The following is a 16,367-nucleotide window of genomic DNA, read 5'->3' as shown; positions in this document are numbered from 1 at the left end:
CTTTTTTCCTTCCAAAAACGGGCGTATAAAAATGTTACTAGAACTTTTACAAGCATTAAGAACGGTAAGAGGTATGATGAAATAAGGGCTTGCCTGTAGTTATATAGATTTCAGATGAAATGTATTCATTATACTCTTCTTTCTCTCTCCCCTTATCTCCTTTCTCTCCCCCCCCCTCGCCCATTGGCGCGTGGGGAATGTTTCCTTGTAGACTTGGCACCTTATTTTGTTTCTGAGCCACTGTCTGCCGTCCAGAAACTTGGTGGACCCGTAGTACTACATTGTTCTGCTAAACCTGTGACCGCTCATATCTCATGGTTGCATAATGGAAAACGATTGGATAGAAACATGGAACAGATTGAGATTCATCAGGGGACTTTGACTATTCTGTCTCTTAATCCCTCCCTTTCGGGTTCCTACCAGTGCGTAGCCAATAGTAGCATCGGTGCCGTGGTCAGCGGCCCTGCGACAGTCTCCACTGCTGGTGAGTTGAATTTTGTCTCTGATATCTGTGCTTTTTCCTGGAATTACTGTTAGTACTTGCATTGCTCAACAGAGGGAAGAGCATGGGCTCTGGAGTAAACACACAGGCATTCTCATCCCAGCCTTGACTCTTGGGGGAAATATACTTGAACCTCTGTGAGCCCAGCCTCGTGTCTCCATCTATAACAGGGGCACGGAAACAACTTTTCCATAGTTAGGACCGTTTTCTAATGCGAACTCTGAATTCCTTTGTGAATATTTAAAAGTCCTTAACATCGGGGCGCCTGGGTGGCTCAGTCGTTAAGCGCCTGCCTTTGGCTCAGGTCATGATCCCAGGGTCCTGGGATCGAGCCCCGCATCGGGCTCCCTGCTCAGTGGGAAGCCTGCTTCTCCCTCTCCCACTCCCCCTGCTTGTGTTCCCTCTCTCTGTGTCTCTCTGTCAAATAAATAAATAAAATCTTAAAAAAAAATAATAAAAGTCCTTAACATCAACAGCAACAAAAAAGCTGTTGTCTCCTTAGACACTTAGTTGTTTCATGCCGTCCTTTATCTTTCATATCTAACTGTCTTATTTGTTTTGATTACTGAATGATTTTAATTTATGTGATTGAAACCAGGCTAACGAAGCAGGAAAAAAAATAATTGACCGTAGAGAAAGGAATGTTGAGTATTGAACTTATGGAAAATCTGGATGTGGTGGTTTTCTCAGTAGGTTTGAGCCATCTGCCTTTCAAATGGTGAGGGCTTCCAGTAATGGAAAATGTCTTTGTTAGGGCACCCCTATTTACAGAACAAATCTGGATTCCCCAGGAGTCGTGAGTTTGTCATAACTGAGAAGAGTAAATGTTTTTGTAAAGCCATGACCCATGGACAGCTTCAGGACACGCACTGGAAGGCTGAACTCCTAGTGGCAGGCGGCCGAATGCTTTCAGCCTTGGAGATAATAAAGCGGCTCCATCTGTAGTGAACTGGAAGTAGTAGTGAGAGGAACTGAGAGAGAAACGATGCACTGCTTGGGTTTTCGATGTCCTAGGTTCGTTCCCATGAACCATTTTATTGCAATGTGAGTAGCTACCCACAGAATAAAGATGCGTAAGGAAAGTGTGTTTTGATGAGGGACTGGATTTGAAAAGGGTTTATCCTGACAGAATGGGAAGGACTATATTTTTATAGTTTTTAAGGTATTTTTAAGATGCTGATGTTTTTAAGAGCTGCTTGCTTTTCTTGTAGTCTCCTGGAAGCAGTGACCTCTGGAAAAGGGTGCCATGACTTAGCTCTAGCGTTCAACCATGCACCCCTACCCCATCTACTTTCTGAGATAAAAAAAATCACGCCACTCTGTGAACTGGGATCAGTTGTTACCAATGGTCATGTTGCCCATTTTGGCTTCTGGCTTTAAATTTCCTTTGGGAAAGAGAGTTCAAGTTTGCATTTATTTATTAATCTACTTATTTACTTATTTCTTTTAGTTCTTGGTGATTTTGGTTCAGCAACAAAGCACGTTATTACAGCAGAAGAAAAAAGTACTGGTTTCATTGGCTGCAAGGTACCAGATAGTAACCCCAAGGCTGAGGTGCGCTATAAAATCCGGGGAAAGTGGCTGAAACATTCCACAGGTGAGACTTTTTACAAAAAAAAAAAAAAAAAAAAAAACAGTGACACCCACGGAACAAATGTCCTTCACCTACTTTTGAGCTCTGTATGCTAGTGACTGTGGATACCAAAAAAATGCGTAAGTCTCGGAAGTCAAGCGGAGACAAGGACAAACGGCTACATTGTAGATGTGATTACAACCCCACATTCCCTCCTCCATTCCGGTCTCCACTCGGATATTTTTTCTTCTGAGAAGACCTCCCTCACGGCCCCATCTAAAATAATATGTCCTGTTGCTCTCTGTCCCCTTTACTTGGACTTTTTTTTTTTTTTTTAATTTTCATGGCATGGTGTTATACATGTTTTTGTTTGCTTGTATCTTATTTAGCCCTTTCTCTGCCACCCCCATTTCTCGCGCTGGAATGCTGGCTGCATGAGTGCGGGGCTTTTGTTTGCTTTCTTGATTGGTGTAGCACCTGTGGCTGGGCCCTTGCTGGCAGGATTTGTTGAGGAAAAAAATGAATAGATAGACATAAATGGACACTGGGGGGGTCAGTGCTGTAGGTGGAAGTTTGCTCAAGACGGTAGCTACGGTCATTGTATCTTTTCCTAAATATGCTTGTGTTTTCAGTGTTCTCAACAAATGATCTGTTGTCAGATGTTTCTGCTGGGTTTGATTTTTGTTCCTCTAGTATTGTTGACTTCTTTTTTCCCCTGCCTCGACTTTCCCTTTCTTTCACTTAATACATTTTCCCCAATTGCTTCTTTGCGGCTATTCTTACATCTAAATTTAAAGCACAACTATCACCCTTCATTTGTTTTGATTGGTGTCCTCCTTACGGAGGCCTAACTGCATTCTTTTCTTTCCTCAGAGAATTACTTAATCCTTCCATCAGGGAATCTTCAGATTTTGAATGTATCTTTAGAGGACAAGGGATCATATAAATGTGCAGCTTTTAATCCTGTCACACATGAATTAAAAGTTGAACCCATTGGCCGAAAGCTTCTTGTGAGTCGTAAGTATTTGGGAGAATAATTGTGACTAGGAAGAGTCCTCAGAAGCATTCCTTATAAAACATTGGGAAAGCAGCGTTCATTTTTCTTTCAGATCCTGTTTGCTTATCCTAAGAGAGTCTTATGAAAAATTAAATACATAAATGCGTTATAGAATGGTATTGTACGTGTTTTTAAAAGATAATGAATTTTTAGAAGAGAATTTTGGTCAAGATTGACAGAGTGGAAAGCATATGGAGAACTTGACCCTTTGCTCAAATAAGAAGAAATTATAGAGAAAATATAACTTTATATCCCTGGTAATCAAAATGGTGGCTAACTGTGAATTATGAAAAAATATCTTTTCTCTTACAGATTATGGTAGCTGAACTGAGATAGAACCAATAGTCAAAGCACAACAAAATAGTGGTTTCTGGACTTGTCAAAAATTCGACATTTCCCAACTGCTAATTCAGAAATAGCTCTCAAGGGTCACAAAGTGTTTTAATTTTAATTCTCAACTAAAAATGATTTAGCTAACGAGTAGGGCTGTGTAGTGTAAAGAAGAATAAATGGGAAGATGGGAAGGCTCACAGGTTTGCTAAGGAAGAGACTGGAAGTGAATAGTTTATAACAATTTTTTGTTTTCTTTTTCCAGGCCCTTCCTCAGAGGATTTTCATATTCTTCACCCCACACTGTCACAGGCATTAGCTGTCCTTTCTCATAGCCCTGTCACCCTGGAATGTGTGGTGAGTGGGGTCCCAGCTTCTCAAGTGCACTGGCTGAAGGATGGTCAGGACGCTCTGCAGGGAAGCAACTGGAGAAGGTTGTATTCTCATCTTGCCACAGATAGCATTGACCCAACGGACTCGGGAAACTATTCTTGTATAGTGGGAAACAAGTCTGGAGACATACAACATGTGACTTACATGGTTAATGTACTTGGTAAGATGTTACTTATTAAATTGTTTTTCAAGTCAGGCTAATTTTCTGGTCTAACTGATGCTAGAATAGAGGATCTATTTGGGAACTACAAATGAAACAGGGACTAGCTAGAAACACCTATACCAGTAGTCAGAACAAGCTTCATTTTTTTAAAGGCCGCTGAATTTGGCAGTATTTCTTGTGGCATAGAACATTTCACCTGGGATGCTCGTGAGAACGTCACCCCCAACCTGGTTATGTCATGCAGAGCTTGTTCTTCCTTCCTAATGACATGGAGGAAAGAGACGGGAATTCAGTAGGATGGAAGATTCTGGGCTGTATCAGTGTGTAGGACCCAGTAGTAGTAACTAAGAGTACTGACTAAAAGATGTCATCTCAAAAAGAAATCTGTTTCAGGGCACCTGGGTGGCTCAGTCGGTTAAGTGTCTGCCTTCAGCTCAGTTCATGATCCCAGGGTCCTGGGATCGAGCCCCGCATCAGGCTCCTTGCTCAGCAGGAAGTCTACTTCTCCCTCTCCCTCTGCCCCTCCCCCTGCTTGTGCTTTCTCTCTCTCTCTGTCAAGTGGATAAATAAAATAAAATAAAAAAATCGGTGTCATTTTATTTTCCCTTTTGGAATGCTTTCACTGTATCTGACTCATAAAATTTGCATTATTTCTACCCACATTCTAAATATACAGTCTTTATCTCAAAGCTTCTCCTTTCTTTCTTCCAGCTACCTACATCGCTGTCATGTCTAGCAGCAGAAAATATTTTCCTTTATCAAAACAGATTTTCAAAGGGGCGCCTGGGTGGCTCAGTTGGTTAAGCAACTGCCTTTGGCTCAGGTCATGACCCCGGAGTCCCGGGATCGAGTCCCACATCGGGCTCCCTGCTCGGCGGGGAGCCTGCTTCTCCCTCTGGCCCTCCCCCCTCTATGTACTCTCTCTCTCTCACTCTCACTCTCTCAAATAAGTAAATCTTAAAAAAAAACAGATTTTCATGAAAGCCAGAAAAAGTAGGTAGTAAGTGGTTTCATAATAAAGATAGTTTTCATAGACTTCTGTGTGTGTTCATTTGCAACAATGGCCTGACATAGGTAACATGGGAAGCAAGGAAGGGTATGGGAGGTGAACTTTAAAGTGCAATGATAATCAGGTCCAGATTAATATGCATAGTCAAATAATTTGGGGATATGTTACAAATGTTGGTAAATGATTTACTTTGTCTAGGTGTAAGTGACTTGATGGATAGTAAAGTATCCGTCTAACCTTAAGGCAGAACTGACCATGGAAAGCATTTAACTTGCAAATAAGCATTCTTCTGTTTTGGCTCTTATTTAGTGTGAAATCCAGGGAAACTATTTATTTTAAAGAAATCACCTGAATCAAATGCTCAGAGAAGCCCAAGGGTGTGTGTGTGTGTGTGTTGGCGGGAATTAAGTGGGTGGAGAGATCTAGAAAAAGAGACAATGACATATTAGTAACATACGGTTTATTGAATTAGAAGAAAGTTCGAATACATTTCTAATTTTGTCTGGATGACCACAGCAGATGGGAGAATGTTGAGTGAACAGTGCAATTTGGTTTCAACTAGTTACTAGTAGAGGGAGGATTTTCTGTGTCTCGTGTGATAATTTAAAAAGGTACCTCTTAGGGGCTTGAGTTTGATTTATATGTTTTATTTTCAGAAAATGCTTCGATTTCTAAAGGACTGCAGGATCAGACTGTCTCTCTGGGCGCCACAGTGCAATTCACTTGTGAGGTGCACGGGAACCCAACTCCAAATCGTACCTGGTTCCATAATGCGCAGCCTGTTCATCCTTCCCCACGACATCTCACTGCAGGAAACGGATTGAAAATCAGTGGTGTGACCATGGAAGATTCGGGACTGTATCAGTGTGTAGCAGATAATGGGATTGGATTTATACAGTCTACTGGGAGACTTGAAATTGAAAAAGGTAGGCTTTTGGGTCCTACAATCATACGAAGTTTCACTTTACAGTTGGCTTTTGTTTTGGTTAAAAATTAAATCATTTTCACTAAAAGGGCATAATCCTATTACCATAACAGAACTAATGCCTATTTCCCACGTTCCTTTCTAGTTGCAGGTCAGTATTTCCATGATGAAGCAAGATCAACCTCATTTAAAAAATTTTTTTTAAATTATTTTTTTTTAACAGTTACTATGTAGTTTAAAAGGCATGGGGTAAAAGTCTCTCATTCCTATTCCCCAGACAACCATATTGCTTTTAGAACTAATTAGTTTTATCAGTTTCTTGAATATCCTTGTATGTGCATTTATGATCACTTACACATAACATGTCTGTGTGCATTTAATAACATCTGTTTGTTTTTTTCCCCTAAATGGTGGTGTGTTCTTTATCTTGAATTTTTCACTTAACATATCTTGGATATCTTCCTGTATTAACGAGTGTTTCCTTCCTTTTTCAAATTGCTGATTATTAGTATTCCATGATATGGTTGTAATGATTTGGCTAGTACCTTATTGATGGCTATTTCTAATCTTTTGCCATTTTAAGGAGTTCTATAGTGAATGTCCCTCTGCATAGATTATTTTGCACAGGTGTTTATATCTGTAAAATAAATTCCTAGAAATGAACTTGCTGAATAAAAGCAGGTTGCATTGGTAATGTGGGTAGATACCACCGAGTTGCTCTGCAAAATTGTCACTTGTCTTTATATTCTTACTGACCAGCGATGTGTGACTGCCTGTCTCCTCCTATCCTTACCAAGGCAGGGTGTTGTCAATTGTTTTTTAAATCTTTGCCAGTCTGGTAGGTTAAAAAAAAGTACCTTTGGATCTATGTTTCTTCTATTATGAGTGAATTAGGCTTCTTTTCATGTGTATGAGTCATTTGAATTTGCTTTTCCGTGTATTGACTGTTCATTTTCTTTTGTCCATTTTAAAAATTAGATTGTTGGTCTTCTTTCTTGTGGATTGGTAGTTCTTTATATATTAGGAAATCAATCTTTTGTCTATAACTATTTCAAATGTCAAAGAATCATTGTCATGCAGATCAATTCTCTGACCTTCATGCAGTTATTTTAGAAGTTAATAATAAAAAACAATTTTTAATTGGCATGTATTTGGAAATGTAAAATTATACTTCTCAATTGTGGAGTTAAAAAAAAAACTATAATGGAAATTTAAAATACTTTGGTGGGGTGCCTGGGTGGTTCAGTTGGTTAAGTGTCTGCCTTTGGCTCAGGTCATGATCCCGGGGTCCTGAGATCAAGCCCCGCATTGGGCTCCTTGCTTCACGGGAAGCCTGCTTCTCCCTCTCCCACTCCCGCTGCTTGTGTTCCCTCTCTCACTGTGTCTCTCTCTGTCAAATAAATAGATAAAATCTTTAAAAAAATAAAATAAAATGAAATACTTTGGTAATGAAAATATCACAGATCGAATCGTGTAGGATATAGCAAAAATGGAACTTAGAAGGAATGTATAGCTTTAAATGCTTATAAAAGAAAACTGGTAAGACTAAAAACTAGTGAGCTAAGTGAAAAAACAGGAGAGATTTAAAGAAAGTAGAGGAAAAGAGATAATAAAGATAGGAGCAGAAATCAATTGAATAGAAAATTAAGATGGAGAGAGGATCAATAAAGAAAAAAGTTGGTTCTTTGTAAAATCTAATAAAATGGGCGAATCTTTGGCAAAATACAAATAAACAATAATAGGAATAAAAAGTAAAAGTCTTGTAGAGATTGAAAGTAATAAGACTGTGATAAACTTTATGCCAGCATTTTACAACTATAGACAGAAATGGACATATTCTTAGGAAAAATACAACTTAGTAAAGCTGTGACTTAAAAGAAATGAAAAAGCCTGAATAGTCCTATACTATCAGAAAGAAACTGATTAGGGTTTTAAAATCTTCCCACAGAGAAAACATCAGGCTGGCTGGTTTTATGGAGAGTTCTACTAAACTTTCAAGTAACAGACCGTCCCAAATATTACACAAACTCTTCCAGAGAAAAGTAAAAAATGGGAATTCTCCAGGCAGTATGATTTTGATGCTAAAAATCACAAGGGAATGGCACAAGAAAGGAAAATCGAAGGCCAACCTCATTTATGAACATAGATGCAAAAATCCTATATAAAATATTAGCAAGTCATCAACATATAAGAAAAGGAAATATATCTTGACTAAGGAGTCATCCCAGGAATCTGTCAGAAAATTTTAAAGTGTCATTCATCCTTTTGATTGAATAAAAAAGAAAAATAATATGATTATATCCATAGAAGCAGAAAAATTTGACATATTTCAGTATCCATGTTAAACACTCTTAGAAAAATAGAAATAGAAGGGAATTTTCTTAATTTGATAAAAAGTATCTAACAAAAACTTACAAGAAACATTACTTTTAGTGGTGAAATATTGGAAAGATTCTCTTTAAAAATCTCTTTTATTTATCATCATACTGGAGATTCTAACCAGCACAGACGGACAAGAAAAATAAACTATGTAAGGATAAGAAAGAAAGAAACCAAATCATTATTAATTTATAATTGCCATGATTGCCAACATAGAGAATTCTCAAACTGCTGGCAAATTATTAGAAATAATAAAAACATTTAGCAGCATGGCTGGATGAAGACCAACAAGCAAGAATCAATGTCTTTCTACATAACAGTGTATTAGGTTTCTCCAGAGAAACAAAACCAAGGGAATATATAAAATACAAAGAAGAGGTGATTTCTTACAGGAATTGGCTCACATGGTTATGGAACTGGAGAAGGAGGCAAGCCAGTAGTGTAATCTATTTGTGGGGAGGAGGAGGAGCTGATGGTGTAAGTCTTAACCCAAGTCCAAGACTGGAGAACCAGAAGCACTGATGTTCAGTGACCTAGAGGACAGGAGAAGATGAATCAGCTTAAGCAGAGAAAATTCACCTTTCCTCTGCATTTTCATTCTACAGAGCACTCAGCAGACTGGATGGTGCTCACCATGTTGGATGGGGCCATCTACTGTACTCTGTTCACCAGTTCTAATGCTGCATCATTGCAGACACACCCAGTTATCTGGACATCCCTTCGCCCAATCTAGCTGACACATGAAATTAATCATTATAACCAGCAACAAACAGAAAATATAATTTAAAAAAGTCACCTTTCAATATTAGCAGCATTAAAAAGACCTAGGTAACCTGGAAAGGTATACCAGCTGGTAGATACCCAAAGTCAGTATTAGACAGCTGTCAGGTCTTTTCAAACCCTTTTCTGTAGATTCATGCAATTTCAATTAAAATCCTATCAAAATATTTTGAGGATCTTGACAGACTGATTCTGAAATTTGTATGGATGAGCAGAGGCCCAAGAATAGCTAAAACATAGGAAAAGAAGAAAAAGAACATGGGGGACTTGTTTTTACAGATATTAGTATACAGAAATCTGTGGTAATTAAAATATGACGTATTGGTGCAGGAACAAATAGACTCTTAGAACGAGACAGAGACGGCCAAAGACATTTGCACCCAAGAACTTGACTTAGATGGCATTGCAGATCACCAGGAGGAGGCTATCCATTTCAAGTTTTGATGTGGGATAATTAGTTGTCAAATTGGACAAAAAGAAACTAAATCTCTAGCCCATAATGTATACAGACAAATTCCTGGTAGATTAAAGTCCTATCTATGAAAGGCAAATAACCAAAAAAAATTATTTATTTATATATTTACTTAGAGAGCATGAGTGGGGCGGGGCGGGGGGCGCAGCAGAAGGAGAATGAGAGAATCCCAAGTAGACTCCTCCCAAGCATGAATCCTGATGTGGGGCTCGATCTCACAACCTTGAGATCATGACCTGAGCCGAAATCAAGAGCTGGATGCTTAACTGCCTGAGCCATCCTGGTGCCTCGAGATGGCGGATTTTTGAAAAAAATAGAGTTGAGTATCTATCTGATTGGGTTCAAAACTTAAGACATTTTGAGCTAATTTTTTTTAAAAAGATTGATATGACTACATTGATATTAGAACATCTTTGTTATTAAAGGATAGCATTAAAAATGAAAAGAAAAGCAATATACTGTGAGAAGATACTAGTAACATGTAGAACTAATAAAGGAACAGTATCTGGAATGTACAAAAACTCTGAATCACTACCAAAAAGATAAATGACCCAATTGAAAAATGTATAAAAGGCATTTCACAAAGGAGGAAAAATATCAGTGACACAGGTGAAAAGATGTTCAATCTCATTAATACTCAGGGAGGTACAGCTTATTACCAGTGAGGCAAAATCTTAACGTTTACTAGATTGGCAAAAGTTCAGAAATCTAATCATGCACGGTTTTGTCAAATGTAGGAAGTAGGACTAGAGGAAGGAAAGGGTGCGCTGGAGAAAATGCCATTTGTAATTAATATTCCATTGTAGGTGCACTTCACATTAGCTCCAGGGGCGCCTCGGTGGCACAGTCGGTTAAACGCCTGACTCTTGGTTTCAGCTCAGGTCATGATCTCATGGGTTGTGAGATTGAGCCCTACGTCTGGCTCTGTGCTCAGCATGGAGTCTGCTTGAGTTTCTCTCTCCCTTTCCTTCTGCTCCTCCCTCTTGTGCGTGTGCTCTCTCTCTGGAATAAAGAAATAAATCCTAAAAAAAAAAAAAAGAAAAAGAAAAAGAAGACCTCCAGAGAATGAATACCTAGAACCAAAAGGAAAGAGAGTTGGCATCACTATAGTTTGGGAAAAAAGTGTGGTTCATGTATATGGCAAGAAAAACGTTCATCAGCTTTTAGAACTGGTTTCTCTCCCAGGATTTTTGTAATCAGATGTTTCCCCCAGATTAACTGTTTTTTTGTGAAGGAGTATTATTTTGTTTTATGCTATTTCATACTGTTTTCATGTTTCAAGTCTGAGGTTTTGGCTTCACATGTTCTTTACTTACGATGGTTGGATGTGTAGGGGATACATAGTGGAAAGCTCTCAACAGATTCCTTTATATACATTCCTTTTTTCCTAAAGGGACAGGAAGTCTAAGTAGGAAATGTCTAGGAGCCTACAATGAAGAATTTTACTTTTTTAAAAAATTTATTTGAGAGAGAGAGGGCACATTCAGGGGGAGCAGCAGAGGGAGAAGCGGGCAACCCACTGAGCAGGGAGCCCGATGTGGAATTCGATCCCAGGACCCTTGGATCATGACCTGAACCGAAGGCAGATGTTTCACCAACTGAGCCACTCAGGCGCCCCAAGAATTCTACTTTTTATGGACAGTTTTACTTGCTGAAAGTTGAGAAGGGAACTAATAAGAAGTGATATCTTTGTTTTAATTATTACTATCATTACTGTATCACTATTTGCACGTGACTTTGCAGACACTGTTATTTCAGTGAATGAATGTGTTCTCCATACTGTAAATGTAAAACATTGCTTAGGGGATTGTAACCAGATTTACTGTGGTGATCATTTCACAAAGTGTATATATATGTTGAGTCATGATGTTGTGCACCTGCAACTAATGTTATATGTCTGTTATACTTCAATAAAAAAAACAAAACAAAACACTGTTAAGAAACACATGTATAAAAGACGCATTTAAGACTGCTACGTGGGCACAACATTGAGAACATTTATGCAGTAAGATGAATTGACATAATTTTGCATTGTAGATACAACAGTGTTCTTACTCTTTTTATGTGTGAATTACCTTTTTAATAGGCGGTGGACTCAAGCCAGTTATAATTACAGCACCAGCAAGTGCACAGGTGGTAGATGGAGACTTTGTTACTTTGTCCTGCAATGCCACTGGAGTGCCAATCCCTGTCATGCGTTGGTACCACAGGCATGGGTTGATAACCAGCCATCCATCTCAAGTACTTAGATCTAGATCCCGGAAATCCCACTTACGACCTGGGGGCTTTGACCTGGAGCCTGTCTACCTCATCATGTCCCGAGCTGGCTCAAGCTCTCTGTACATTCAGGCTGTCACTCAGGAACATGCTGGAAAATACACCTGCGAAGCTACGAATGAACATGGCACCACGCGGTCGGAGGCAATCCTCACAGTGGGTGAGTGGCCATTCGTTCTTTTTCTCGGGTGATTAGCTTCCTCTGATAGTAGGGGATAAGGTGCTTTGAAGTATGTTATTTTCATGAGTCCAGCAATCTCTAAATGTAGATATATTTTCCCAGAGACAGTGAAATACAGAACTGTAGTTTTTGGTATTTGGTCTTCGCATGAACCGGATGAACCTTAATCTCCATTTCTGATCTTTTTGTTAGGGTTGTATTTGTTCTGTGGACAGCTCTCATTTAGGAGCAAGCCCCAGTTAGGACCCCTTTTCATCATGATTAATGCTTTCAGTTTTCTAAGCTACTGAAAATGGTCATTGCAGACAGTTTTCAGGGGAGCCCTTGACAAGTACAGTATCCAAAGTCTCAAGGGTTGGCTTTCATTGAGAAAGTAGAATCATGGTCCTATTAAATAGTATCCAAAGTTGCCTTTCTAATGGGATGCATAACATTCATTCTTGATATTCTACTGAGTTTTGGTGAGGATGTCTTAAAAGCTTTGTACAGTTTTTGAAGAACTAGTATATAGAGTATCAATATTATTAATTCAAATTGGACTTAATTCAAATTCAGACCTTCTGTCAGTGAGTATTTAGAACCGCCTTCCCCCGCAGGTGGTCTGTTGAGTGGAGACTGTCACCTTATGTGTCATGCAAGAGGAGAGTACTGCCCTTGGTTTTGGCAACTGAGGTCCCTGCTTTAGAGAGCTTTGTGTGGCCTTCTTCTGCCTGGGGCCTCAGATCCCACAGGTCAAAGAGTCCATGAGGGTAAGGGGTTGTGCTTACCCAAGCCTGGCGCCCATGTTCCTCCTTCTGTACAGCAGGACGGGGCTCTGGAATTCCTTGCTTTCATTAGTTCAAAGTCTGGTTCCACACAGCTCTTTCTCCCTGGCCCATCTTCCAGAGTGTAGGCCACACCACCAGTGGCCAGTACCCTTCAGCCTGGAGAGTGGACAAGGGGCGGTCTTTGGCACAGGAGTGAGGGCGAAGTAGACAGAGGTTGGATGGGTACACATGTATTTCCATTCACATGCACACAAGGACCCTCTAGCTCTAGATGAAGCTGGAGGTGGGGAGAAGTGGGGAAGGCCAAGGTCTTCCATTGATACTCTTGTGCTACTCTGTGAATGGCAGAGGTGGGGATGATGTGGGGGTTAAGCATGTAGGCTGGGTAAGCGTCCTGGCCCTGCCACTTAGGAGCTGTGAGACCTGGGGCAAACTGTCGAACTCATTCCTGCTTGTTTCCTCATCTGCGTAACAGACATAGTGAAGGCCCTACTCCTCAGGTGGATGTGGGAATTTAAGGAATTCTTACCTCCAGTTCCCAGATGCAGAAACTGGTTCCTGGAGGTTAAGGTCATACAGCCAAGGGTACGTGGTGGAAGAGAGTATGCACCTCGGCAGTCTGGTGTGAAGTGTTTAGAATGGTGTCTGGCAATAGAAAACCTTCAAATTCCAAGTATTAGGTTCTAATTATTACTATCTAATTATTATTAAATGATAATTATCCCATGTAGTGGTTAGGGAAGGAAGGAATAGTTACTGATTTCGTCATTTTAAGAAACCTCGAATAAAGAAGGTAGTTGAGTGTTGTATAAACTTATACATATAAATACGCGTGTGTATGTATACAGGTGTGTGTTTATATATCTGTTCTGCCAAGCAATAATAAGAGTGGCTCTACTCAAAAGTTTAGCTGTAGGACAGGTGTAACCCAGGTGCTGCTTGGTTAGCTTTTGGCTGAAGTGATTGTTTCATGTAAATACAGGGTAGCCGGGGACATGATGAGATAGTCATAGCTGATGGAACTAGGTAGTTTGTTTAACTGCCTCATTTTAAATATGAAAGATCTGAATCCCTTAGAAGATGCATAAGCCAATTTGTTTAGGTTAGGACTTCTTAGATCTTTAAAATCTGCCTCCCCCCCCCCCCCAGGATTTTAAGTCTTGATAAATACCATTTTCATGTATAGGAAGTAACCCCATCACGAACATCCTACGTAAGTGGTCCTCGCGTTTCCTCTTTTGCACGCTCTGTAATTATTAAGACCCAGCTGAGTTTATTAAAGCTTCTAACAATATAGAACAACCCATTTCTTTTTATAGGAGTCTGAGCCTTATTAAATTCTAGCATACTGAGAGCTATTTACTTTGTTTTTTGTGAAGAGGGCAGTAAGCAAGGTCAAAGAGAGAGATGACTGCCCCCCGCCCCCTTTTTTCTTTCCATAGACCTTGGGTTTTGAGGTCTTGGATGTACAAATATTTGTAGAATGGGTTGTAACTCTTCAGAACTATAATGGGAGTTGACTTGGGATAGTCCGGGTAGGGGTGGCTGCCATGAGTGGTCACGGTGGGAATGGCTTTGACAAGTTTGGTTATATTCCTTGTCTAATTAGTTTCAACTCAGAGCCATTAAACTCATTACCATTAAAAGCAGAGTTTTATCAATCTCTTCCAATTCAAAAAGTGTTCTACCTTTAAAAATGCTAGATCTCTCATCTGACTGTTTCACAGAGTTTTTTTTTTTTTAAGATTTTACTTATTTATTTGAGGGAGAGAGTGTGTGTTAGAGAGAGAGAGAGAGAGAGGTCATGAGCAGTGGGGAGGGGTAGAGGGAGAAGCAGACTCCCCGCTGAGCAGGGAGCCCGATGGGGCTCAATCCCAGGACCCTGGGATCATGACCTGAGCCAAAGGCAGATGCTTAACCGACTGAGCCACCCAGGTGCCCTCACGGAGTTGTTCTGAAGATAAGTTGAAATAACATATGTGAAAAAACTTTTGAAAGTAGCATTGGGGCCTTATAAATTGTGTCTAGTAGCTTGTGAGTGCTCAAGTTATATTGTTGGAAGTCGTAGAGGGGAAGGAATTGAATCCCCTTCCTAATAAAAGTTACAGAAAAGTCTCATTGCATTCTGAAATGGCAGAAGTAGAATTTTGACCCTCATATGGTTAGACCCCAGCTGGAGCGTAAGTCTGTCTCATGCCTCTGGATCAAATGAGGCATGTGGTCTTTCAGCTCTTGTCCTGCAAAATACCACTTCCCAGTGGACACCAGCCCAAAGGATCCAGGAAAGTACTAATGATAAAAAGGTCGTTCTCCACCACCCTGAGCCACAGCTAATCACCGCCCCTTGCTCTTGCCCCAGGCCCTCCACCCGCAGCCGCACCAGCTCACACCCTTCACAGCCAGCCCACATTCTGACTCACTAGGTAAACACGGCAGCTCCAGGAGCAATATTTTGGAAGTTTGTCTCAGTGAACTTAATTCGTTTTCTCCTATATGATTTTCTCACTGGCGTTTTATTTTCTTTAGTGGAGGACGCGTCTGGGACACCTTTTCTCTTTTAAACTGAGAACTGACCTTACACCGTTAGCTATGGGTTTTTTTGTTTTGTTTTGTTTTGTTTTTTGCTGCTTCTCTCCTAAACTGCGGTGATTGTTGGAAAAACACAACCACCTTTTTTTTTTAAACCAGGAATCTGACTTCATTGTGCAAAAGAAACGCTTTCACATTGTTTCCCCTGCTCCCTTCCTCCACACAAGTGGTCAAAAATAGGAGATCTTTTCGTCGCCAGGATGAATAGCACTGTAGAGCAAGCAAGCCATCAGTACTTCGGTTTCATGGTGCTGGCAGCATATTTGTTTTCCTAGACTGCTTTCTCATTTTTGGCGGCGGCACCACTAACATTCTTCAGCCACCTCTTTTCACCATCTCCCAGAACCCTAATTTCTTTATCTGTAAAGTAGAAGTGATGCTATCTATCTAAGAATGTTTTTTGAGAATTTAATGAGATCATATTCATTAAATGTCTAGCACAATGCTTGGCACATAATATGTGCTCAGTAAATTTTTTGGGGGGTGAGGGGATATATGCAACCTATTTATTTTTTCAGTTTAAATAAAAGTATTTTCCCTTCTCTGGATGTTCTGGATGCTTTTAGTCATATTAAGACTGTGGGCTTGCTTTATTTTTCTTTAGATTGGCAGTTTCTTTTTTTTTTCTTTTATTTGTTTCTTTATTTACTAGAGTGGCAGTTTCTTAAGCCAACCTTCGATTCTATCCGGAAAGAGGGCTTGCTTTGGAAATAAGTAAATTCTTCCTTTATCTTTGCTAGTCTTGTTTCATTTCTTTCCTCTTGTTGAATATAAATTGTTTTGCTTGTGTAGGGTAAGTATTTTAGTTATCCAACAGCCCCTTTATTTATTTCTTAAGATTTATTTATTTGAGAGAGAGTGAGCCAGCGAGCACGGGTGGGGGGGTGTAGAGGGACAGAAGCAGACTTCCCACTAAGAGTGGAGCCCGACGCAGGGCTCGATCTCACAACCCTGACATCATGACCCCGCG

General features: G+C 40.0%; 1 protein-coding gene across 13 annotated transcripts in view; it reads left to right on the top strand.

Moving 5' to 3' along the window:
• Positions 1 to 16,367, top strand: part of CDON (cell adhesion associated, oncogene regulated) — a 97,789-nt gene that overhangs the window by 36,562 nt on the left and 44,860 nt on the right. For 12 of the 13 annotated variants that reach the window (XR_012381550.1, XR_012381549.1, XR_012381551.1 and 9 more), the window contains exons 3-8: positions 212 to 484; positions 1,953 to 2,099; positions 2,949 to 3,092; positions 3,728 to 4,015; positions 5,684 to 5,953; positions 11,670 to 12,020. Coding sequence is in view for 9 of the 13 variants with exons in the window: in XM_073903946.1 (XP_073760047.1) it covers positions 212 to 484; positions 1,953 to 2,099; positions 2,949 to 3,092; positions 3,728 to 4,015; positions 5,684 to 5,953; positions 11,670 to 12,020 (1,473 nt within the window). In the remaining 4 variants the exon portion in view is untranslated. The remainder of the gene's footprint in view (positions 1 to 211; positions 485 to 1,952; positions 2,100 to 2,948; positions 3,093 to 3,727; positions 4,016 to 5,683; positions 5,954 to 11,669; positions 12,021 to 16,367) is intronic. The other variant, XM_073903949.1, reaches the window with a different exon arrangement.

This window comes from Callorhinus ursinus, unplaced genomic scaffold (assembly GCF_003265705.2).
Source record: "Callorhinus ursinus isolate GAN/ISIS: 27379988/994484 unplaced genomic scaffold, GSC_fseal_2.0 scaffold19, whole genome shotgun sequence".
In the NCBI taxonomy this organism is placed as follows: Eukaryota; Metazoa; Chordata; class Mammalia; order Carnivora; family Otariidae; genus Callorhinus; species Callorhinus ursinus.
Note: the sequence above shows the minus strand (reverse complement) of the source record. Positions and strands in the feature narration are given on the sequence as shown.